Source organism: Microcaecilia unicolor, chromosome 3 (assembly GCF_901765095.1).
Source record: "Microcaecilia unicolor chromosome 3, aMicUni1.1, whole genome shotgun sequence".
Classification (NCBI taxonomy): domain Eukaryota; kingdom Metazoa; phylum Chordata; class Amphibia; order Gymnophiona; family Siphonopidae; genus Microcaecilia; species Microcaecilia unicolor.
In genome coordinates, this window is record NC_044033.1 from 193,679,563 (window position 1) to 193,703,742 (window position 24,180).

Below are 24,180 nucleotides of genomic sequence, written 5' to 3' on the forward strand. Positions count from 1 at the left end.
AAAAGACCCAAAAATGACACTCACTCTGTGGCCCTTTTACACATTTGCAGCGCATGCCAAAACAAGACTACTGCCAGACTACCGAGCCCCCCCCGGCGATAATTTCAGATTTATTTCTTCCCATGCATGTCATTTCCAGTGGGCACGCTGACCAGTCATCACGCGTGTAGCATGTGAGCCCTTACCGCTAGATCAATGGGTAGTGTTAAGGGCTCAGGCCGGTTTTGGGCATGTGCTGGTTTCAGTTTTACCGCAGGCCCTTTTCCCGTCCCATTATAAAAGCCCTTTCTTGCAGACGCAGAACTGGCCCGGTGTATGCTCAATACACGCACCTACACTGCCGCAGGCCACTTTTTACCGTGGCTTAGTAAAAGGACCCCTCAGTATCTTGCTGAATACATGGAAAATTATGTGCTCAGCATGAATTCCAGCCATGAGCTCAATTTCAGAGACAACAGGGCAGCCGGAGAAGGGACACATGTGACCCAGGATACTGGACACTGGTGATTTTAAACAGATTGTAATCAATAGAAATAAAACATGGAAGAAGTTACTCAAAAGGCATCATCTTATTTTCTTTTCCATGTTTTATTTTGTTTTATTTCTATTGATTACCTTTAAAAGTGGACTAACACGGCTACCACACCTCTCTAAACAAATTGTAGAGTTCCCTAGATCTTTACTTTCATGTGATCATGGGCATAAAGGACCATAGGCAGGCAGTCTGTTATGATTATGATTATTATTTGTATTGTGTTACTATTATTATTATTATTATTGATTGATTACTATTATAATATATATAATAAAAATAAATATTTTTGTTACATTTGTACCCCGTGCTTTCCCACTCATGGCAGGCTCAATGCGGCTTACATGGGGCAATGGAGGGTTAAGTGACTTGCCCAGAGTCACAAGGAGCTGCCTGTACCTGAAGTGGGAATCGAACTCAGTTCCTCAGTTCCCCAGGACCAAAGTCCAGCACCCCACCCTAACCACTAGGCCACTCCTCCACTGTTGCTACTATAAGAGATTCTACATGGAATGTTGCTTTTCCACTAGCAACATTCCATGTAGAAGTCGGCCCTTGCAGATCACCAATGTGGCCGCGCAGGCTTCTGCTTCTGTGAGTCTGACGTCCTGCACGTACGTGCAGGACGTCAGACTCACAGAAACAGAAGCCTGCGCAGCCTTCTACATGGAATGTTGCTAGTGGAATAGCAACATTCCATGTAGAATCTCCAATAGTAGCAACATTCCATGTAGAATCTCCAATAGTATCTATTTTATTTTGTTACATTTGTACCCCGCGCTTTCCCACTCATGGCAGGCTCAATGCGGCTTACATGGGGCAATGGAGGGTTAAGTGACTTGCCCAGAGTCACAAGGAGTTGCCTGTGCCTGAACTGGGAATCGAACTCAGTTCCTCAGGACCAAAGTCCACCACCCTAACCACTAGGCCACTCCTCCACTGTTGCTACTATTTGCAGATCACCAATGTGGCCGCACAGGCTTCTGCTTCTGTGAGTCTGACGTCCTGCACGTACGTGCAGGACGTCAGACTCACAGAAACAGAAGCCTGCGCAGCCTTCTACATAGAATGTTGCTAGTGGAATAGCAACATTCCATGTAGAATCTCCAATAGTAGCAACATTCCATGTAGAATCTCCAATAGTATCTATTTTATTTTTGTTACATTTGTACCCTGCACTTTCCCACTCATGGCAGGCTCAATGCGGCTTACATGGGGCAATGGAGGGTTAAGTGACTTGCCCAGAGTCACAAGGAGCTGCCTGTGCCTGAAGTGGGAATCAAACTCAGTTCCCCAGGACCAAAGTCCACCACCCTAACCACTAGGCCACTCCTCCACTGTTGCTACTATTTGCAGATCACCAATGTGGCCGCGCAGGCTTCTACATGGAATGTTGCTAGTGGAATAGCAACATTCCATGTAGAATCTCCAATAGTAGCAACATTCCATGTAGAATCTCCAATAGTATCTATTTTATTTTTGTTACATTTGTACCCCGCGCTTTCCCACTCATGGCAGGCTCAATGCGGCTTACATGGGGCAATGGAGGGTTAAGTGACTTGCCCAGAGTCACAAGGAGTTGCCTGTGCCTGAACTGGGAATCGAACTCAGTTCCTCAGGACCAAAGTCCACCACCCTAACCACTAGGCCACTCCTCCACTGTTGCTACTATTTGCAGATCACCAATGTGGCCGCACAGGCTTCTGCTTCTGTGAGTCTGACGTCCTGCACGTACGTGCAGGACGTCAGACTCACAGAAACAGAAGCCTGCGCAGCCTTCTACATAGAATGTTGCTAGTGGAATAGCAACATTCCATGTAGAATCTCCAATAGTAGCAACATTCCATGTAGAATCTCCAATAGTATCTATTTTATTTTTGTTACATTTGTACCCTGCACTTTCCCACTCATGGCAGGCTCAATGCGGCTTACATGGGGCAATGGAGGGTTAAGTGACTTGCCCAGAGTCACAAGGAGCTGCCTGTGCCTGAAGTGGGAATTGAACTCAGTTCCTCAGGACCAAAGTCCACCACCCTAACCACTAGGCCACTCCTCTGATGATGATGGTTATTATTATGAATATGTTATTACTAATGTTATTATGATCTATGCTATTATTCTTATAATTTTATTGCTGTCATGATTATTATTATTACTATTATTATTAGGATAACATACATGATAAAAATAATACTTACTATTGATATTACTATGATGATGATGAATGTTATTATTACTACCACAACCAAGTACTGGGGTATCTAAAATGTAGGAACCAAAGACTAACATACATGCAGTTACCTAAATGTGGAAAGGGCACTTGTATCTTACACTCTTCTGTAAGTACTGCACATAAGAGGCAGCCTTGCCCGTGTTCCACCCATGGGAACATCTCCTTTCATTCACGCACTATGAGGCTCCTTTACTAAAGGCTTGCTGCACGTCAACAGGTTTGTCGTGCAGCAACCCGGAACTACCACCGGCCCATCATGGACTCCGGTGATAAGTTTCACCTCGAGCATTCGCCATTTCGAGCACTACAGAAAGTTATTCTGTAATTTCTAGCACGGCGCTAACCTGGCCATCATCGGTGATGCCCGGGTTACCACGGGTGTGAGTAACATAGTAAATGATGGCAGATAAAGACCTGTACGGTCCATCCAGTCTGCCCAACAAGATACTTTATATGTATACCCGAGTTTGATTTGCCCTTGCCTTTCTCAGGGCACAGACAGTAGAAGTCTGCCCAGCTAACGTCGAAGCCCCTTAAAATTTACTCTCCAGCCCATCCCTATCTATTCAGTCACAGTCAGGGCATAGAGGCATAGACCGAAGAAGTCTGCCCAGCTCCCGTTTTGTTTCCCAATTACCGGCGTCGCCACCCAATCTCTGCTAAGATTTCATGGAACCATTCTTTCTAAACAGGATTCCTCTGTGTTGATCACACGCATGTTTGAATTCCATTACCGTTTTCATCTCCACCACCTCCCGCAGGAGGGCATTCCACATATCCACCACCCTCTCCGTGAAAAAAAACTTCTTGACATTAGTCCTGAGCAGGGCTGCCGAGAGGGGGGAGAGGGGAGACAAAATTCCCCGGGCCCGGCCCTCCAAGGGGGGCCCAGCACCATAATCCCCTCCACCCAGTGGTGTGCTGGAGCCGGTTCGCAAGAGCCGGTTGTTCTTGAGAGCGAGCTGGCTCTCCTCCCTCCCTCCCCCGAGCTACAGGGTCCCTCCGAGTACCTGAAGAAGGCATTGTTCAGGGCAGGCAGGAAAGATGCCCAGTCTTGCCTGCCCGCTGCCGACCCTCCCCCGCTGCCAGATCGCTTTTAAAAATGGCCGCCGAGACTTCTGCTGAAGTCTTAGAGGCTGCCAGTAGCGCCGCTGGAGAGTCAGCACCAGCAGCGGCCAGGAAAAACTGGGGATCTTTCCTGCCTGCCCCGAAGAATCCACTGGACAACCTGGGTGGCTGGAGGGGGGGCAGGGGAGCGAGGAGAATCGCTGGGCATGGGTGGATGGAGGGGAGGGCAGGGGGGGAGAGGAGGGTTGCTGGACATGGGTGGACATGGGTGGATGGAGGGGGAGAGGGGAGGGTTGCTGGACATGGGTGGATGGAGGGGAGGGAAGAGTGAGGAAGGAGATGAGATGAGGGAAAAGGAAGAGAGAAGAAAAATTGCACATGGATGAAGAAAATAGGCAGAAGCTGGATCCACTGAACAGTCAAGTCTGCGGAGGACCCAGCTTTTACTTACGGATGTAGGGCAAGAAATGAAGAAGAAAGGAGGAAAGAAAAGAAATAAATGGAAAGGAAGCCCTGGAAACGAAGTTAAGAGGACAGATAGCAGCAGAATCGGATACTGGGCCAGCATGTATGGCATTTTATCCCACATTAAACATGAATTAGATTGGAACCTGGGATCATTTAATTTTATTTTCCTGGAGTAATGCATTGCCCACCCCCAGGCTCTCTCCCCGGCTATAGCCAGCTCTGCAATTTGGGGGGGGGGGGGCACAGAGGTGGACGGGGGGGGGCGCAGAGATGGACCGGGGAGAGAGCCTGTTGTTAAACATCCACCCGCCAAACTTGCATGAAGGAGGGACACAGGGAGGGAAGGCCCAAAGAAGCGATCTGCATTCTGCCGCTGCTGCACTTTTTTCACTCGGAGCGAGGTCGAGGTGAGGTGCTATGATCTGAATTCAGGGGGGCCCGGCCCGCTGGTGGACGGAGGGGGGTGGCGGTGACGATGACCTCGGGGGGGGGGGGGGCCCGAGAGCAGCCTTGCCCCGGGCCTGGCCCAATCTCTCGGTGGCCCTGGTCCTGAGTCTGCCCCCCTTCAACCTCAATCCATGTCCTCTAGTTCTACTGCCTTCCCGTCTCTGGAAAAGATTCGTTTGCAGAGTATTACCTTTCAAATATTTGAACACCTGTATCGTATCACCCCTTTTCTCCTTTCCTCCAGGGTATAGGTGTTCAGGTCAAGTCTGTCCTCATACATCTTGTAATGCAAATCCCATACCATTTTTGTGCCTTTTCTTTGAACTGCTTCCAGTCTTTTTACATCTTTAGCAAGATACAGCCTCCAAAACTGAACACAATACTCCAAGTGGGGCTTCACCAACGACTTGTGAGGTGGGGGTAAGTGCTACCCGCATGGCTATATCTTCTTAAGGAGCTTTTTTTACCTGCTGCAATAAAAAGGGCCCTGGCGCAAGGCAAAAACGGACTCCATTATGTCACTTAGGGCCCCTTCTGCTAAGCGGTGGAAAGCCCACTCGGTAAACAGGAAGTACTGCAGCAGCCCGGCAGTACTTCCCACCCCTAGCACGCCATCATATCCGGCGCTACAAAAATATTTTTATAGTGCTGGAGTGTACCTCCCTTCCAAAATGGCTGCACAGCAAATGCTTGACTTGCCGCATGGCCATTTCCTGTAGGAAAAAGAGAGACTTCCCTTTTACCCGCTGAGGTAAAAGGGAGCCTCGGCACATGTGAAAAACACACGCCGACACCAGCGCAGGTCCCCTTTTGCTGCGGCTTGGTAAAAGGGGCTCTTAGTCCTTACAGGATAGCAATTATACGTTTTCTGTCACTTATGTGTCCTTACGAGACAGCACTTAAGCATTTTCTGTCACCCACTGTCTTTATGTGATAGCACTTAGGTGAAGGAGTAGGCCTAACATTTAGTACCTAACCTGGCCAAGTTTCGGAAAACTTCCCTCAGGGGTCAAACAGGTTTCCAAAGTATATTCAGAGATACAAAGTTTTAAATCTTTGGCATTAGACCAGGGCACTTCTTATCACATGAACTGCAGTTTATACATTGTATCTGTGAATATACTTTGGAACCTGTGTGATCCCGGAGGAAGATTTTCCAAAACTTGGACAGGTTGGGTCTTGTTCCCATAATAGTTGAATTTGGATGAACCTTTTTCACGTGGATGAACTTTTGTCACGTCGCAGCAGTAGGTGGGCCAGTGTGTCAAGTAACAGTGCAAGGGAGGTGGCTGCCTCAGCCCTTGTGGCCATGGACTAAAAGCCAGTACTGTAGGATTTTGTTTGTTTTTCACAGACAAGTTTGGGAAAAGCTTTGGGCAGAACGAAGTTGTTAAAGACTGATTAAAAGGACTAAGGAGAGAGAGAAGGGATGAAGGCCTTTTCGAGGCCCCAAACCTCAGCCATACAAAGACCAGGGAATGGGGGAGCGCCCCTCATCCATTCCCAGTGACTAGGGGGTTTGCCTAAGAAGGAGAACAAGGAAGGTGACTGTACTTTCCTTGTGAAAGGCCATAGCAGGAGTACTGCAGAGGTAATTGATCTACCAAAGCTAAGATTGTGTTTGCTGTTTAAAAGCCTAAGAAAGAACTGTGTTGTTTGGAAAAGAAGCTTATTCACATGAACTGCTCTTTTGTGGAACATGGCTAATGGAGACAAACTCAGAGAAAGGGAGCCAATCATCGCCAGAGCCACCCTGTCCATGACAACGTATGTTTCGGTGTGTATACAGATGTCCGTGAGTTTGTGATAATGGATATGTATCTTTGTATATATACATACATGTATCTGTGATTGTGTGGGTTGTTTATAGATGTGTGTTTGTGATCAAGGGTGTGTGTTTATGTACATATGTGAGTTTGTGTTTATGTATGTAAATATGTGTATAGATCTTTGTGATTGTGTGTTTGCATGTGTGTGTGTGTGTGTGTGTGTGTATACATGTATGAGACTGTGATTTGGGAGGGGGGGTAACAGAAGGGCTTTCTTTACCAGCAGGGGTAAGTCTCTGTGTGACAGAGACTCTTGCAATAGGGCCAAGTGCTCATGAACTCAGGACATGCTGACACTCTCAAAGGAAGTTCCCAAGAACCAGCTGTACCATCCGCTTTCTCTGTTCCCTTTTCTCTAGTTATGCATGGCATATCCACTGATCCTCTCTCCCCCCTACCATCAAAACTTCCAGAGGGGCAGCCAGAAAGGCTGGTGACACCTTACAGAGTGACCCAGAACAAATGCAAGCTCAGATCTCAAAAAAATCGGTTAGTCTATAAACAGGACAGCTACTACACGAAATAGTGTCCAGGACAAGAGATACCTTAGGTATCATATAATCTCATACTTGCAGGCTGACTCAATAAGGCAGCTTCCAACCCCAGGCTCGGCCCTTAGGACAGCTGCCCTGCTTACCCACCCCTCACGATAGCTTTGTCTATTTGTTGTGTTAAAGTGTAGAGTAACAATTTCTGAGAGGATCACATCTCCCAGGCAGGGCCGGTCTTAGCAAGTGCGGGGCCCTGTGCAGACCAATTTGGTGGGGCCCCATCCTAGCCCCACCCCTGGCCTAGCCCTGCCCCACCCTAGCTCACCCCATTGATAAAATTATTCAATTTTTAGAAAATTTTTTATTTATGAAATTTCAAATAAAGACAAATTAAGCTAAACTTGTACAGAAAAACTGATTGAAATAATAAGCACAATGCTATCATTAAGAGGGGCCAGAAGCCGCGCGCCAGCTGCAGCCCATAGAGGTATGTGGTGCACAGTTTCAACACCCGGTAACACAGCATAGCTCCGATACCTCTATGACCATATTCCTCCTTTGGCCAGGCCTGATCCACATTTCCGTCAGAGAAGAAGAGACTAAGGTGCACGTCAAAGAGACGATAACAAACTAGTTGCTCTCTCTCGAGTGTCCTGAAAACTCCCCATCCTTCCTCTGCTCCTCCAGATGAGACCGACCGTGCCATGTTGCTTCAGTTAATAGCATTCTAATTTAAAAATAAGCTCGGCTCTGTACGCTGGACCGTACCACTTTCAAAGCAAACTGGATCATTCAAACACACATGCACACAATCCACATTAGTTCTGATTGGGTTTTTTTTGGTGGGGGGGGGGGGGATTCTAAGTGACAGGGGTGAAGGAGAAAGCTTTATTCATGCTTCCTTCCTACCTTTTTCGTTTTTTCTTAACCTGGGGGAGCGGGCAAGAGTAACACAGCTTTAGTGCACTATTCCGAACCCACCGCAAAAGGCAAGGCAAGAAAAAAAACTGGAGGAAAATTGCAGGTTCTGTATTGATTGTATTTATAATTTTGCTTTTCCCTATTCCCCCCTCCTTTACCTTCCTACCCTTTCCCTCCTCTCTCTGTTATATACATATTGATATTCTTTGATCTGACAATTTGATTATTCCTTGTGTTTTGCATCTCATATCCCTGTATCATTATAAATTAATAAAATTTCATGGAAAAACAAAAGAAAGAAAGAAGTGGAAGCTCCCACACACCCGCACTGTGCAGGGAAGGAGAGGGGAGACGTTTGCAGCACCGACAGGAGGAAAAAGAGCAGAACCGGCATGTGGAAAACAGAAACCACGTGCATCTGGATCACTACAGAGCTCACACTCACCACCCAAACATACAAATTACACACCACGATTAAAAAAAAAAAAAGACCCTTTCGCCTAGTGGCAGTAGGAACCAGAGAACGATCAAAGGTCAAAAGGGAACGGGATGTCTTTTTATTTTCTATTCCCACCCTCAGATACTAGCTTTGGACGGGGAAAGTCACCCTTCTGCCTCTACTCATGCTCTCTGTTTCATGCTGTCTTCGCCGGTTCCTCTTCCAGCTGCTTCTGCTTAGGTAAGTAAAGCTTCTCTCCTTCTCGTTAGTTGAATAGTCCGCCGCCAGACTACGACCCCTGCCCTCACAGACACCTCCGTTGAGCGGGCACGCCACATGACCCAGGTAAGGCAGCAGCACCAGCCCTCTGACCGCTGCCATGACTGAAAGCCGAAGATGCCAGGCGGCCACCAGAGAGAGGGAAGAATAGTCAGTAAGGCCCAGAAGGATCCCCAGGAAACACATAAACCCCAAGTGGCCCGGAGGTAGAACTGCAGGAAAATGACTGTGGCTGAACGGACTGGTCGCAAGACTCGCGAGAGGGGAGGAGGCAGAGAACGGTCACTGCACTGACTGCAGGCATTGAGGCATGCCACACAGGGCCCCCTGAGGCGCGAGGCCCTATGCGGCCACCTCGGCCTAAGACCAGCCCTGCTCCCAGAAAGGGAACTCATCTTCCATAAAAAGGAAACACTGACAGTACCACGGAACGCTGAGGATACAGATGGATAACTATTGCCCTGGGAAATAGCAGGACTGCCTCGCTGTCTCTGTGTCTCTTCAACCTGTAGCCCCATAGAAACTGTGATGCACAGACTGGGGTTACCTCTTCTACTCTAGTAATGGTAGACAGAAGCTATCGCGCAGATTGACTGACACAAGGCTGAACCTTAATACCCCTCAGCCCTTCCAAGCTTGCCAAACATCTGGAGATCTTTCCCATCTAGACAGTCTCACTAATGAGTGGTAAAAGTTTGTCATCTGCACACACCAGGAACACAGGAGAACATTAACTGTATCTGGGACACTTACATAAGAACATGTGTTGCCATACTGGGACAGACCAAAGGACCATCAAGCCCAGTATCCTGTTTCCAACAGTGGCCAATCCAGGTCACTCGTACTTGGCAAGATCCGAGAACAGCAGAACAGATTTTACGGTGCTTATCCTAGAATATGCAGTGGATTTTCCCTAGTCCATCTTAATAATGGCTTATGGACTTTTGTTTTAGGAAATTAGCCAAACCTTTTTTAAACCCTGCTAAGCTAACTGCTTTTACCACATTCTCTTGCAACGAATTCCAGAGTTTAATTACTTGTTAAGTGAAGAAATATTTTCTCCGATTCGTTTTAAATTTACTACTTTGTAGCTTCATTGCATGCCCCCTAGTCCTAGTATTTTTGGAAATAGTAAAAAAGCAATTCACGTCTACCTGTTCTACTCTACTCAGTGTTTTATATACCTCTATCATATCTCCCCTCAGCCATCTATTCTCCAAGCTGAACAGTCCTAGACTCTTTAGCCTTCCTCAGAGGGAAGTCGTTCCATCTCCTCTATCATTTTCATCACCCTTTTCTGTACCTTTTCTAATTCTACTGTATCTATTCTGAGATGTGGTGACCAGACTTGCACACAGTATTCGAGATGTGGTCAATATAGAGCACTATAAAGGCATTATAATGTTCTCATTTTTGTTTTCCATTCCTTTCCTAATAATAACATTCTATTTGCTTTCTTAGCCGCTGCCACACACTCAGCAGAGGGTTTCAACGTATCACTAACGAAACCAAGATCCCTTTCCTGGTTGGTGACTCCTAATGTGGAACCTTGCATCATGTAACTGTGGTTTGTGTTCCTCTTTCCCACATGCATCACTTTGCACTTGCTCACATTAAATGTCATCTGCCATTTGGTCTCTCAGTCTCATAAGGTCCTCTTGCGATTTAATAACTTTGGGCCCTGTTTACTAAGCCGTGCTGTAGGCACACTACCGTTTTTAGCATGTGCTAAAAATTAGTGCACGCTAACGCTAGAGACACCCATATATTCCTATGGGTGTCTCTAGGATTTACGCACGCTAATTCATAGTGCATGCTAAAAACGCTAGCACACCTTAGTAAACAGGGCCCTTTGTGTCCTCAGCAAACTTAATTACCTCACTAGTTACTCCCATCTCTAGCTGATTTACAACTATGTTAAAAAGCAACAGTCCCAGCCCAGACCCCTGTGAAATCCCACTTTCTACCCTTCTCCATTGGGAATACTGACCATTTAACCCTACTCTGGGTTTTCTAATCCACACTAGGTCACTACCTCCTATCTCATGACTCTCCAATTTCCTCTGGAGTCTTTTGAGATACTTTGTCAAATGCCTTTTGAAAATCCAGATGCACAATATCAACTGGTTCACCTTTTATCAAGCAGAATAAAAGTTTTTAAATACAATAAAAAAATAAATAGTGTTTATTCACCCCTTCAAAGAAATGTAATAGATTGGTGAGGTAAGATTTCCCTTCACTAAATCCATGTTGGCTTTGTCTCATTAATCCATGCTTCTGTAATTTTGTTCTTTATAATAGTCTCTACTATTTTGCCTGGCACCGACATCAGGCTCACCAGTCTGTAATTTCCCAGATCACCTCTGGAACTCTTTTTAAAAATTGGCGTTACATTAGTCAAGAGATACAGGGAAGTGCTAAATCCATTTTACTGCCTCCCACCATTAAAGAAAAAAAAATCACAAAACATTTGAGAAAGCAGGATTATGTGGAGGATGAAACTGAGTGAGAAAGTCCAGGGTGGAGTTTTTGTTCTCCTCAGTCCGTGATCTCAGAGCCTGTATGTCACTTCCTCCTCATCCCACAGATTCTTTAATAACCAATGTTGTTTTATGTCCCTTCAGTTCTGCCGAGACCCAGGTGGCACATGGTCCCCTTCTCATGGAAACCCTGAGCTAGGAACCTACTCCCTTCCATCTCACCATGACCCAAGCCCTGGCGCATCCCATATTAGATTAAAAGAACCAGATACTTGGATTCAAATGGTAACAACTTGGCCACAGCTTTATTATTTAACCAACTAAAAGCAGAACATTCAAAATTATCAGTGTAACCGAGCCAACTCCAAGCTCAAAAGAGCAAATGTAATATATAGCCCAGTCTGCTGTCACACAGCCACAAACTCAGAGATGCATCAGCAGTTACTTCTACCTGCAGGAAGGGGGCAGCAAAGAGCAGCTGCTCTCACAGCAAAACAATAGACCCAGACAACTCAAAAAACCATCTGCATGTCCTTCTATCTCCAGGCAGGGAACAACAAACAGCAGCTGCAGTCACAGTGAAACAATAGATCAGGACAGCCCCAAATTCAGAGAACCAGCAGTAGAGTGTGTATGGAGCTGCCCAATCAGCCAGTTACCCATGTATTTAGTTATTTGGATTTTGCTCACACCTTTTTCAGTAGTAGCTCAAGGTGAGTTACATTCAGGTACTCTGGATATTTCTCTGTCCCAGGAGGGCTCACAATCTAAGTTTGTACCTGAGGCAATGGAATTAGAAAAGGTGCAGAGAAGGGCAACAAAAATGATAAAGGAGATGGGACGACTTCCCTATGAGGAAAGGCTAAAGCGGCTAGGGCCCTTCAGCTTGGAGAAGAGACGGCTGAGGGGAGAGAGATCTATAAAATATCGAGTGGAGTGGAATGGGTAGACATCAATCGCTTGTTTACTCTTTCCAAAAATACTAGGACTAGGGGGCACGCAATGATGCTACAAAGTAGTAAATTTAAAACAAATCGGAGAACATATTTCTTCACTCAACATGTGATTAAACTTTGGAATTCGTTGCCAGAGAATGTGGTAAATGCAGTTAGCTTAGCAGGGTTTGAAAAAGGTTTAGATAATCTCCTAGAAGAAAAGTCCACAAGCCATTATTAAGGTTGACTTGGGAAAATCCACTGCTTATTTCTAGAATAAGCAGCATAAAACCTGTTTTTCTTTTCTGGGATATTTGCCCGGTACTTGTGACCTGGATTGGCCACTATTGGAAACAGGATACTGGGCTTAATGGACCATCAGTCTGTCCCAGTATGGCAATGCTTATGTTCTTATGTTGTAACCAGATTTTAAAGAACCTGGAGGTTGCAAGGAATGACCCCCTACTCAGAAATTTACTGAGGACGGTCAAAGCAGTCGAGGATCCTGTAGTGCTTCACACTTTCACCGGCCCTGATCGCAGTACAGATCTTTTCTAAGAATCTCAAAGAGTTCCAATAATTTATCTTACAGAATTAGTACATGTGTGTCTTTCATACTCTCCCTCCCTTAGATACTGGTAACCTGGGCCAGTGATGGGAAGGACACCCACATCTTGCAGCTGCTGTCATGTCCTTCCCTTACGGACTTGGCCGTGAAGTCGTTTGTCACACTGGAGGTGTTTCCTCATTTCACTTCCCTTCTGAGAATTTCTCCTCCTCTCGGCAAAAAAATAAGAATGGTTTCCTGTCAACACACAGGAGATACCCCTTACATGCTGGATATCCCAAACACTGAAGCCTGATCCAGCAAGAGAAAGATCCACAAGAGAGAAATTAACAGAGCCAAATCAAGCTTCCTATACCAGATGCCCAGAATCCTACCAAAGCCCAGAGTGACCTTAACACACAGCTAAGATCCTATGACCTCAGCTTGGTCACTGTGATTTTAGGGGTCATTTTCAAAAACTGACCCACAGTTTGGAGCCCCCTAAAAAGATCTGAGATTTCTCTCATAACACGTCTCCATCTCCAAATGATCATGGAAGCCCGACTTCCAAGGACTGCCTCCTTAGTATGCAAATCTCTCATGCATATTCATTGTGGATATCTTGAAACCTGACTGGATAGAGGGGGGGGAGGAGGGAAGTACAGTGGTGGAAATAAGTATTTGATCCCTTGCTGATTTTGTAAGTTTGCCCACTGACAAAGACATGAGCAGCCCATAATTGAAGGGTAGGTTATTGGTAACAGTGAGAGATAGCACATCACAAATTAAATCCGGAAAATCACATTGTGGAAAGTATATGAATTTATTTGCATTCTGCAGAGGGAAATAAGTATTTAATCCCTCTGGCAAACAAGACCTAATACTTGGTGGCAAAACCCTTGTTGGCAAGCACAGCGGTCAGATGTCTTCTGTAGTTGATGATGAGGTTTGCACACATGTCAGGAGGAATTTTGGTCCACTCCTCTTTGCAGATCATCTCTAAATCATTAAGAGTTCTGGGCTGTCGCTTGGCAACTCGCAGCTTCAGCTCCCTCCATAAGTTTTCAATGGGATTAAGGTCTGGTGACTGGCTAGGCCACTCCATGACCCTAATGTGCTTCTTCCTGAGCCACTCCTTTGTTGCCTTGGCTGTATGTTTTGGGTCATTGTCGTGCTGGAAGACCCAGCCACGACCCATTTTTAAGGCCCTGGCGGAGGGAAGGAGGTTGTCACTCAGAATTGTACGGTACATGGCCCCATCCATTCTCCCATTGATGCGGTGAAGTAGTCCTGTGCCCTTAGCAGAGAAACACCCCCAAAACATAACATTTCCACCTCCATGCTTGACAGTGGGGACGGTGTTCTTTGGGTCATAGGCAGCATTTCTCTTCCTCCAAACACGGCGAGTTGAGTTCATGCCAAAGAGCTCAATTTTTGTCTCATCTGACCACAGCACCTTCTCCCAATCACTCTCGGCATCATCCAGGTGTTCACTGGCAAACTTCAGACGGGCCGTCACATGTGCCTTCCGGAGCAGGGGGACCTTGCGGGCACTGCAGGATTGCAATCCGTTATGTTGTAATGTGTTACCAATGGTTTTCGTGGTGACAGTGGTCCCAGCTGCCTTGAGATCATTGACAAGTTCCCCCCTTGTAGTTGTAGGCTGATTTCTAACCTTCCTCATGATCAAGGATACCCCACGAGGTGAGATTTTGCGTGGAGCCCCGGATCTTTGTCGATTGACAGTCATTTTGTACTTCTTCCATTTTCTTACTATGGCACCAACAGTTGTCTCCTTCTCGCCCAGCGTCTTACTGATGGTTTTGTAGCCCATTCCAGCCTTGTGCAGGTGTATGATCTTGTCCCTGACATCCTTAGACAGCTCCTTGCTCTTGGCCATTTTGTAGAGGTTAGAGTCTGACTGATTCACTGAGTCTGTGGACAGGTGTCTTTCATACAGGTGACCATTGCCGACAGCTGTCTGTCATGCAGGTAACGAGTTGATTTGGAGCATCTACCTGGTCTGTAGGGGCCAGATCTCTTACTGGTTGGTGGGGGATCAAATACTTATTTCCCTCTGCAGAATGCAAATAAATTCATATACTTTCCACAATGTGATTTTCCGGATTTAATTTGTGATGTGCTATCTCTCACTGTTACCAATAACCTACCCTTCAATTATGGGCTGCTCATGTCTTTGTCAGTGGGCAAACTTACAAAATCAGCAAGGGATCAAATACTTATTTCCACCACTGTATGTATCTGGTGGGGGGGGGGGGGGGGAATAGTTGGAAACATGTTCACAGATTAAGAAGAATTAATCTCTGTACAATGAAATTGCGATTATGTTGTTGTGTTTCTAATGGAAAATAATAAAATAAATTTCACACAAAAAAAAAAAAAAACCTGACTGGCTGGGTGTCCCCTGAGGACTGGGTGCACAAATACAATGTGACTTCACCGTAATCCCAAAGTCCATCCTTAAGCACGCTTCCACCCAGGTCATGTACAAGTTCATCACAAGAAGTGCTTCACATGTGTATCCTATGGCATATGTGCGAAAAGCCCTCCATATGTGTACTGATACATTCTTTATATTTCACTGCAGCCTTGCAGATTACACAATCAAAAGTTCAGACAAACCTGAAGAATCAATTATTACTTTCTAAAAGAATTCATATCAACTACACATAAGTACGTGAAATAAATTCTAATCAGATAAAAGATATTTAACTTTTTCCTACATGCCAGTCTGAAATTGTACAAATCTGGAAGAGAATTCCAAACATGTGCTGCCCCATATAATGAAAAGTAATTGAAAAGGGCTGTTTATACTGCATTCCTTGTGGACCAGGAAACGCTAATACAAATGGATTTTTTGTAAAAAAAAAAAATTTGACCCAGACAAAAGACAAACAAAATCCTTCATATATATTGGGTCTTGCCATAAAGTATCTTAAAAAGAAGAGTATGCAACTTAAAGTACAAGCCAGCCTCGACCAGCAGCCAATGCAACTTTATCAGTAAGGGTGAAGCCCTGTCAAATTTATGAGCTGAAAACATAAGACAAGCAGCCGTATTTTGTATCATTTGAACATCCCAGATAAACACTATTACAGTAATCTATCTGGGCCAATATATAGCGTTGTACAATTAATTTAAAAGCGTCAAAATCAAAGTATTTTCTTACCGTTCCCAGCGTATAAAAAAAATCAATTTTACTCAAGGCTTGGACTTGCAAGTCTGGACTGAAAGTACTAGTTAAAATGATACCTAAAATTTAAAAAGAGGATTAGCCACCTTTACAATATTATCCTTCCATATGCTAGAGGATTGGCCAATCAGAATACATTTTGTTTTATCTATGTTCAACTTTAAGAAATGGGATGAAAACCATTCTGCTAACGAGTGAATACACACTGCGATTCTGTTTTTATACCACAGGGTTTAAATGGACACAGCTTGTTTTCTGTGTGTAACTTCAGCTCCCCATTACAGAACTGCCCTGTTTACGCTGCTGCTAACGCAGACGTTTGCAGGCCTTGACACCCCAGTCATGTCACAAACTCAAACCACCCAATCCCCACACACACTGTTGTGTTCCAGAAAATCTCTCCAAAATGAAAAGTTTATTACAAAAAGAAATCAAATAATTACATAGCAAACAGAAAGAAAACTCATTCATTACTCAAAAAAAACCAAGCGAGTCAGGAATCACAAATCCATGATGTTATCGAGGGCTGTACAGAACGGAGGAATGTTCAGGAGCTCAGCGAGATCCAGGTTCAAGATCTTCCAGCAAAGCTTGTACCCAACACCTTGGTGAGAGCTCTGGATGCAGTGAAGAGAGGTCACAGCTGGTCAGAGTTTAGAGTCCAGTCACCTCACCATCCCCTCAGAAATAGACTCGACGGAGATCAGCAGGTGAGGTTATGGTGCTGCACTGGGGACATAGCTTCTTTGAACCCTGGGATGGAAAAGGATTTTCGTCACTTTTCTGGGTCTTGTCTCCATCCCACCCACCTCTCTCTCCTGACTTCCAGAGAAAAAGCTCCAGACACCGTCCTCACTACCTGACAGGGAAAACAAGCTGTTTACTGGGAAAAGGTTTGACTCCTGCCCTTTTCTGCCTATCTTTTAAACAGATTTAAAAAAAAAAATACCCACAGATCAGATTCACTGAATCAAATAATGTGAAAACCACAAAAAAATACTGTGAATCAATGAACTAGCACGGCCATTCATTAAACAAGGAGGAAAAAAACCTTATACAACCATGGCCAAAAAAACAGCATGTGAAACTGGACCGCAAGATCAGCTGATTAATGTCTGTACCTTGCGGCCCCGGGTTCCTCCTGTCTGTACTCAGCTCGTGCGTCAATGAAGAACGCAGCTAGCTGCGAGAATTAGTGTGAACTGCAGGACAAATTGATCATTGACACTTCGAACGCACCTTGCGCCCCCAGGTTTCTCTCAGGGCTATGCCTGTCTGTAAGGGACCTCACTGTCATTCACTTATCTTGCCTAGATGGAGCGACTGAGAACCGATTCACCACACTAATTTTATTTACTACATTTGTATCCCATATTTTCCCACCTATTTGCAGGCTCAATGTGGCTTACAAAGTACCGTAAAGGCGTTCGCCAAGTCCAGTAGAGGAACAAATACAAGGTGATGGTACGTGTGTTTCAGGCACAATAGGGGTCGAAGATAGGGAAGGTTATATAGTGTCCAATACGATCTTTGTTTTTGCTGTGTTGCAGAGTTTAGGCATTTAAGCTGGGTCGGAAGGGTATGCCTTTATGAACAGGTTGGTGTTTAGTGATTTCCTGAAGCTTAGATGGTCGTAGATTGTACTTAAGATAAGTGCTCTTGGTGATTCCATGTTGCATGACATTGCTGTTAAGACTGTTTTTTGTTTTGAAAAGTGAATTTCACAGGATGTTTTTTTGACCAATGATTACTTTTTTTTTTTTTTTTAACTGTGTGCACGTTGATCAGCTGATTTTGCGGTCCGGTCTCACATGCCGTTTTTTGGCCACGGTTATATGAGGTCTTTTTCCTCCTTGCTTAATGAATGGCTGTGCTATCACATTGAGTCACAGTATTTTTTGTGGCTTTCATATCTTTTAAACAGACCAAAACAAAATGGCCTTGACATTCAGTGTTACTTAACTAGCCAGAAACGGCTCCTGGCCAGTTAAATAACTCTTCGCAGGCTATGCGCTAATATTCAGCGGGAAATAGTCAGTTATTTCTGCTGAATATTAGGATTTGGTGTATAGCGGCTAACCGGCTATATCGCACAGTACAGATGGCTCTCCACAAATATTCAAGCGGCCAGCTATGTTTAGTGAGCAAATCGGACCAACTAAATAGCAGTCCTGTTTTTAGCTGCTGTAAACTTAACTGGCCAGTGATCAATATTCACATAGCCGGTTAAGTTAAAGCCAACCAATAAAAAACCAGATATTCAATGCTGGTCATGGCCAGGCATTGAATATCTGGGGTCAGCAGCTAACCATGCTGCCTGCCGCTGGCTGAATAATCAGGAGGAATACTGTTTTCGATTTAAAGATTACGGATTTCTCTTATACCATTTCAATAGTAGATCAGGTACAGCAGGTATTTCCCAGCTCCCGGGGGGGGGGGGGGGTGTTGTTACAGTCTACGTTTAAATCTGAGACAAAGGAGGGTCTCAAGAAGTATTACTGGGATTTGAACCCTGGATTCCCTGGTTCTCAGCCCACTGCTCTAAATGCTCATGAAAGGTTTGTGTGACATAACAGTGGGTTTTAAGCCTGTAAACTGTACTACTTCTTGAAGTGTATTGCTCTAGTTTGGCCAGCAGGTGGTGCATGTTTTTGTTTAAAGCTGTTACAGAGAAATTACTGTTTTTTCTTTAGTCTAACACAAATAGGAAGTAAGATGCAGTATACTTTTGAAAACGTGTTGCTCTGGGCTCTGATTGGCCCAGGAGCTCAGATTCATCTAAGATGTACTGGCTTTTTTTTCTCCCATCTTAGCCAGGGAGAAGAGAGAGAAATATCTCTTTGCTGAGGCCCTGTGAACAGTTACATTTGATAACCTATGAACTCCCCAGGTACTATTTAGATAGTAAACAAATATTTAGATAGTTTTATAACTAATCCTATTTCAGTTACCTGTTACAGTTTTGCTGATTGCACCTTTTCTGTTCATTGTTCTAATTTTTCATGACAATAAACATTTTATTTTATTACCTCTGCTTGTCTGGACTGATTAAGAATCCTGATGGTCTGTGTGTTGGGTCTGTGAGTGCTTTCTAGGAATTGTGGGACCACTGGGAGTGTGGCCCCTATAACTTAGAAATCACTGGAGAACACCTTTTGAGCAGGAGACTCACCCAGAGGCAGTTGGGACCTAGTCAGTGGGAGGAGGGTGCTGGTGTAGAGCACAAGCGGTAGGTGGACCTCAGCTGTGCTGGGGATAGACCCTCTAAGTGGCCGTGGGACCAGGCGGCTAGCTAGGCGTTCCATGACAGTTAGTATGAGAAGTCCACACACTCCCCAGCACCAATGAACCCAAGAATTGCAGGATCTCTCAAAAATTATCTATTCAAAAAGCCACTGCAGTCACGGCCACTTTTCCCACTGGGATTGTACCTAGGGGTATTCACACCATGCAGGGAGTTGTATATAACCCCACACCACACCACCAAACCCTGCTCAATCCTCTCCTCATTCACTCAAGATCCTGCAAGTAGGGACACCTGAGATATAACTTCAGTCACCCTCCAGAAACACAAGAATCTTTGTTCCCAGAAACCCAGATTAGAAATGTGATGGCCAGGCAGACAGAGAGACAGTGGGAGACAAACAATGCACACGGATACGTACCAGTGTGCGGAGCCAGCACTGTTCACAGTGTATGTGCCAACATTGAATCGAAGTGAGGGGAACAGTATAGGAGTCCTGGGAGAGAAAGGGACAGACAAACTTGCTAAATCACCAATTCTTTTTTTGTCAATGTCAAAAGGCACTGTTCCTTCCGAGGTTATGATGGATGACATTTATGTCTCGCTATTCCTCACTGCCCTTTAAATCTTAAGTGAGTAATGTTGTTCAAAAGACCTCTTTCAGGTTAAAATTTATTCCTAGATTGAAAGATTTCTTATCAGCTGATAACTTTCAGACTATGATGCAAGCCTTAGTTTGTCCTATCCTGGATTATTGCAAATCTGAACTGTTAGGCTTGCCTAAACATCTTGCAAATTTCTCAGAATGCAGCAGCCCGATTATTTACAGGACTTTCTCGATATGTCTCTGGTTAGCACTTGTGACTGCACTGAGAATATATTATCTATGTCACAGTCCGAGATCTACTGATAAATTGTTATTAGATGTCCCCAGTTTTTGACATGTTAGAATGGACCAACATCGCTCTACAATGGTCCAGATTGAAGGGGCTCGTCTTTGAAACACTCCCCCTAATGAGATCAGAAGCATAAGCTCAGTTTTACAGTTTAAGAAGCAACAAGAGTTTTTTTTTTTTTATTTGCAGTTTTATGGTCTGATTATATATTTTAATATTGTTTGTTTTGATGTATATTGAATTTGTTTTTTTATTTCATATATGTTGGTTTTGTGCAACGCCTAGAATTTGCAGATAAGTGCGGTTTAAAAATATTTTAAATAAATAAATAAAAATGACTTCTAGAGATAAATCTTTCAAGAGAAATTATGTGGTCAGCAGAGAGGAGAAGGTAAATCTCTATACAGGAAAGTAACTGCAGACTTATGGAAATGATAGGGTGGGAAAAGGGAAGTGAGCTCACCAAACAAATGTGACATTTGTACAAGTCAGAACGGAGTAACCTTTCAGTCAGCTCCTGGATTTGAAGCTTCAGGGTTTCCATCGTAACTGCAGATCTGTTCTCGCTGCCAAGACAGGAAGGAAGATGAACATGAAAGTGAATGTGATAGACCCAACTTCTCCCATTCTACTACTGGAAATATTTCTCCTGATTGGAAATGTTTACCCATGGGGATAACCCCCCTCCCCCCCCCCCCCGATAAGCCCCTCTCCAAATCCTCCAAATGAAGACTCCCTCCCATCCCCCTGATTCATCACCCTAGGACACCCACTCATCTAATGATCCAGTACTCTCACCCCAGGAGAAGACTTCCTTCCATTCCCTGATCCATCATCCTCACCCACAAAGAAAGGACCTCCTCCCACCTCCTGTTCCATCATCCTCATACACACACACCCTCATGGAAAGGACCTCCTCTCATCTTCTGATCCATCATCCTCACCCTAAGGCCAAGATCCCCTCACATCCTTCTGGCCCACCTCATTGACCACTGGGATAGGAATTATTTCCTTCTCATGATCCCAGCACCTATAGGACTACTACAAATCATTTCTATAGCGCTACCAGTCGTACGCAGCGCTTCACAATTGATCCATCACCCAAACCCCAAGGACAAGACCCCTTCCCATCCTCCTGCTTCATCACTTCACCCCAAGGAAAGAACCTCATCTCATCTCCTGATCCATCATCCTCACCCCAGGGACATGATCCCTACCCATCCTCCCATCACCCTCATGATTGATCTTCTCTCCAGCACAAACAACCTTTTCTGTGTATGTGGTCCTGCTTAATGATTTGCTGAGAAACTGGGAAGAAGTGACAGAGCACAGCAGGCCTGACCTACCATTTATCCATCAGGTTGCCAGATCCATCATCGATGTCCCCCAGTGAATTCCTTGGATCTGATGTTGTATGTCTGAGTAATCAGTGAAGAAAACTAGTACTTTCCAGAAGTATCTATGATTGCATTATTATTACTGAAGTTTCTAAATACGAGAAATTTAGCCCTTGACACCCTATACTACCCCTATGTCAATGAAAAGATGACTACAGCAACAGAGTTTAGTGAGGACCTTAGAAAAAACATTCCTTCAATAAAGAGTCCTATGCCCCATTCGCAAATGCTTCCCTTGTTTGTCCCCAGAACCATGGGTCTCTAAGCATCAGCGACATAAACTGAAAAGGAGATGGAATAAATCTCATACAGACAAGAACTGGCTACACTTTATGACATGGCCAAGCCTTAACAGTAGCCAAAAACAATATTTCTCTTACAGCATTGCACAGGTTGCAAATTCCAACAGTTATTCAAAATAGTAAACAGCCTACTGCAACCCCCTGAACAGAAAGAGTCTCTCCAGTGATAATTCGCCTAAAATTATTGTGCCACAAACTTTACAGCAAAATTAAAGGTCTCTGATCAGGACCTGAGACAGTTCCACCAAGCTTCCCACCAGCTATGAAAAAGAACTCATCCTCACCCTCCTCCATGAACTACCATCTCAGAGATATTCAATCAGTAACAGAGAAGGTTCTGGAAAAACCTCCAGCATGCTGCCCATTAAAGCCAAGACGGCTGGCAAGCAGGTACCCCACTGAAGGGGCCACTGAAATGTTAACGTCCGCTCTTCTGGAAGGGCAGCTGCTAACATCATTACAAAGAGCTGCAGTGCACCCCCACTGTGGGTGAATCTCTTCATAAAGGCGGTTAAATAAATACATATATTGTCATCCTCAAAGGGAATCTAAAGATGCTGTGCCTGCCTCCCTCTCTCTCTCACATATAGTGCTTCCCTCTCACTCCTACAGCCTTCTCAAACATGGTCCCCTCGCCACCATTATCACCAGTAAAACTTGGGCAAGCCGGTAGCCAGACCGGCGCGGTCTCAGTCCCCACACTGTGGGGGTTCAGCCAGTAAGAACTAGAGACCAGAAAAGATACTTTTGCTTAGCAAAGGCAGGAAGGTCCTCTGCCTCTGAATCCACGTCCACGTCATTCTCCTGACTCCACGGACTTCTGGGGGAGGATGGTCTACAGTCTGCTTGAATAAATAAGAAGTTAACATTGGCTGACGTGACCTCTCCTGCCTCCTGTTCCAGGTCAAATATTTCACATTAAGCAGAAACCCTCACGCCCCAACACACATAAGAACACAGAACATAAGAGTAGCCCCACTGGGTCAGACCAATGGTCCATCCAGCCCAGTATCCCGCTTCCAACAGTGGCCAATCCAGGTTACATACACACTTACAGTGCCTCCCTGTCACACATGCTCTGTCCCCACCTTTCATCTCCAAGAAGCTTTTCTTTTGACCCTGGTAGTTAATTTCTCCCCAGCGCTCTCCGGCAGAAAGTTCATCCTCTGTCTCTTCTAGCTTAGGATCCCTGAACAAGGGCACCACCAGCTAGACTCCAAGAAGCAGCGAGGAGGAGGGGGAGAGAAAGTATTTCATGAGTTGATTAGAGTTCAATCTTAGGAGGAATCTCAATTGTGCGCAGAAACTCTTTTTTTCTAAATGTGAGAGAGACCCAAGACTGAGGAGAGAAACCCAACTCACAACTCCGAGGTCCATCTTTATGGTCAAAAGCAGAAGGAGTCTGACTTCATCTCTATCAATCTCCATTTAAATTGTTAACGAGGAGTGAAAGTCACTCCAGAAAAAGGACCGAGACTGAGTGGGAGTGAGGGCGAGGGGCCACCGAGGAGTCATTTTCCTCTCTAGGTAGATCTGCAATAATTCAATCGCTCACCCGCTCATCCAGATTGGACTTGATCCTTTTACACCTCCCGGCCCTGGCTGTAGGGAAGAAGAGAAAGATCTCATGAAGGAGAGATTTAACAGGAACCTCCATCTCAAGGAGTATCCACTAGCTTTCCTTATATTCTAGGCTGCTCTTACACAAATTTACTCCCTTCACTAAAGGGTCACTCCCCAAGCGTGTGAGACTATTAAAAAAAACGCTTTTCTACCTCCATATATTGAATAAAACACGTGAGGACAGTTTACCCACATGCCTAGATCTGAAGCAAATTTTAACCTTGACACAACTGGAATCAAGGTAAGTTTCAGTAGGCAAAGTTCTAGGAACACGCTCCACTTTCTCCTCCTACGCCTCATGACGGCAATCCATCCCCAGCCACAGGAGTTATCAGGCCCCCAAACAGAGGGGCAAGTCTGTGGCAGGAAAGACATCAGAGGTTGATGGCACCTTACAGATCTGCACTTACTGAGATAAAAATACATCTGACAAAGCGGATTCTTGCCCTGAGAAATGTGAGGTGCCACCAACCTCTCATGTACCAAACACTGAAAAAACACAGCATTAAGACAGTCTCTGCACTGATCCCTGAGCAGATGAATAATCAGCTATGGTTCTCTTCACTAGCGTTCCTGATACACACTGGAATAAGGATGGTCACCTCGATCCTCAGAGCATTCGTTACCACATTCCGAGTGGCTGGAAGGTGCCTCTTACCTCCCAGTCGAGCCTCTCTGTTGCACTTCACCTGGAGAAATGTCTGTGAAAGAGGAAACAAGAGTAAAGACCAAGAAGAACAGCAGGCCGACACCTGCCCCTGCCAGCGTGTGAGGACATGGGCTCATGTTCTGCCTCATTTCTCCAATAATTCCCGTTCTTACCCCCTCTCAATTT

At 45.0% G+C, this 24,180-nt stretch overlaps 1 protein-coding gene across 5 annotated transcripts in view; it reads right to left on the minus strand.

Moving 5' to 3' along the window:
* Nucleotides 1–16,290: 16,290 nt before the first annotated feature.
* LOC115464890 (E3 ubiquitin-protein ligase RNF220-like) overlaps nucleotides 16,291–24,180 on the minus strand; it is a 38,007-nt gene continuing 30,117 nt past the window's right edge. For 4 of the 5 annotated variants that reach the window (XM_030195261.1, XM_030195262.1, XM_030195258.1 and 1 more), the window contains 8 exons: nucleotides 24,004–24,046; nucleotides 23,278–23,324; nucleotides 22,811–22,931; nucleotides 22,468–22,567; nucleotides 21,370–21,441; nucleotides 20,487–20,589; nucleotides 19,549–19,623; nucleotides 16,291–16,636 (listed from right to left, as the gene is read on the minus strand). In XM_030195261.1, coding sequence (XP_030051121.1) covers nucleotides 16,565–16,636; nucleotides 19,549–19,623; nucleotides 20,487–20,589; nucleotides 21,370–21,441; nucleotides 22,468–22,567; nucleotides 22,811–22,931; nucleotides 23,278–23,324; nucleotides 24,004–24,046 — 633 coding nt within the window. In that variant the 3' untranslated portion in view covers nucleotides 16,291–16,564. The remainder of the gene's footprint in view (nucleotides 16,637–19,548; nucleotides 19,624–20,486; nucleotides 20,590–21,369; nucleotides 21,442–22,467; nucleotides 22,568–22,810; nucleotides 22,932–23,277; nucleotides 23,325–24,003; nucleotides 24,047–24,180) is intronic. The other variant, XM_030195259.1, reaches the window with a different exon arrangement.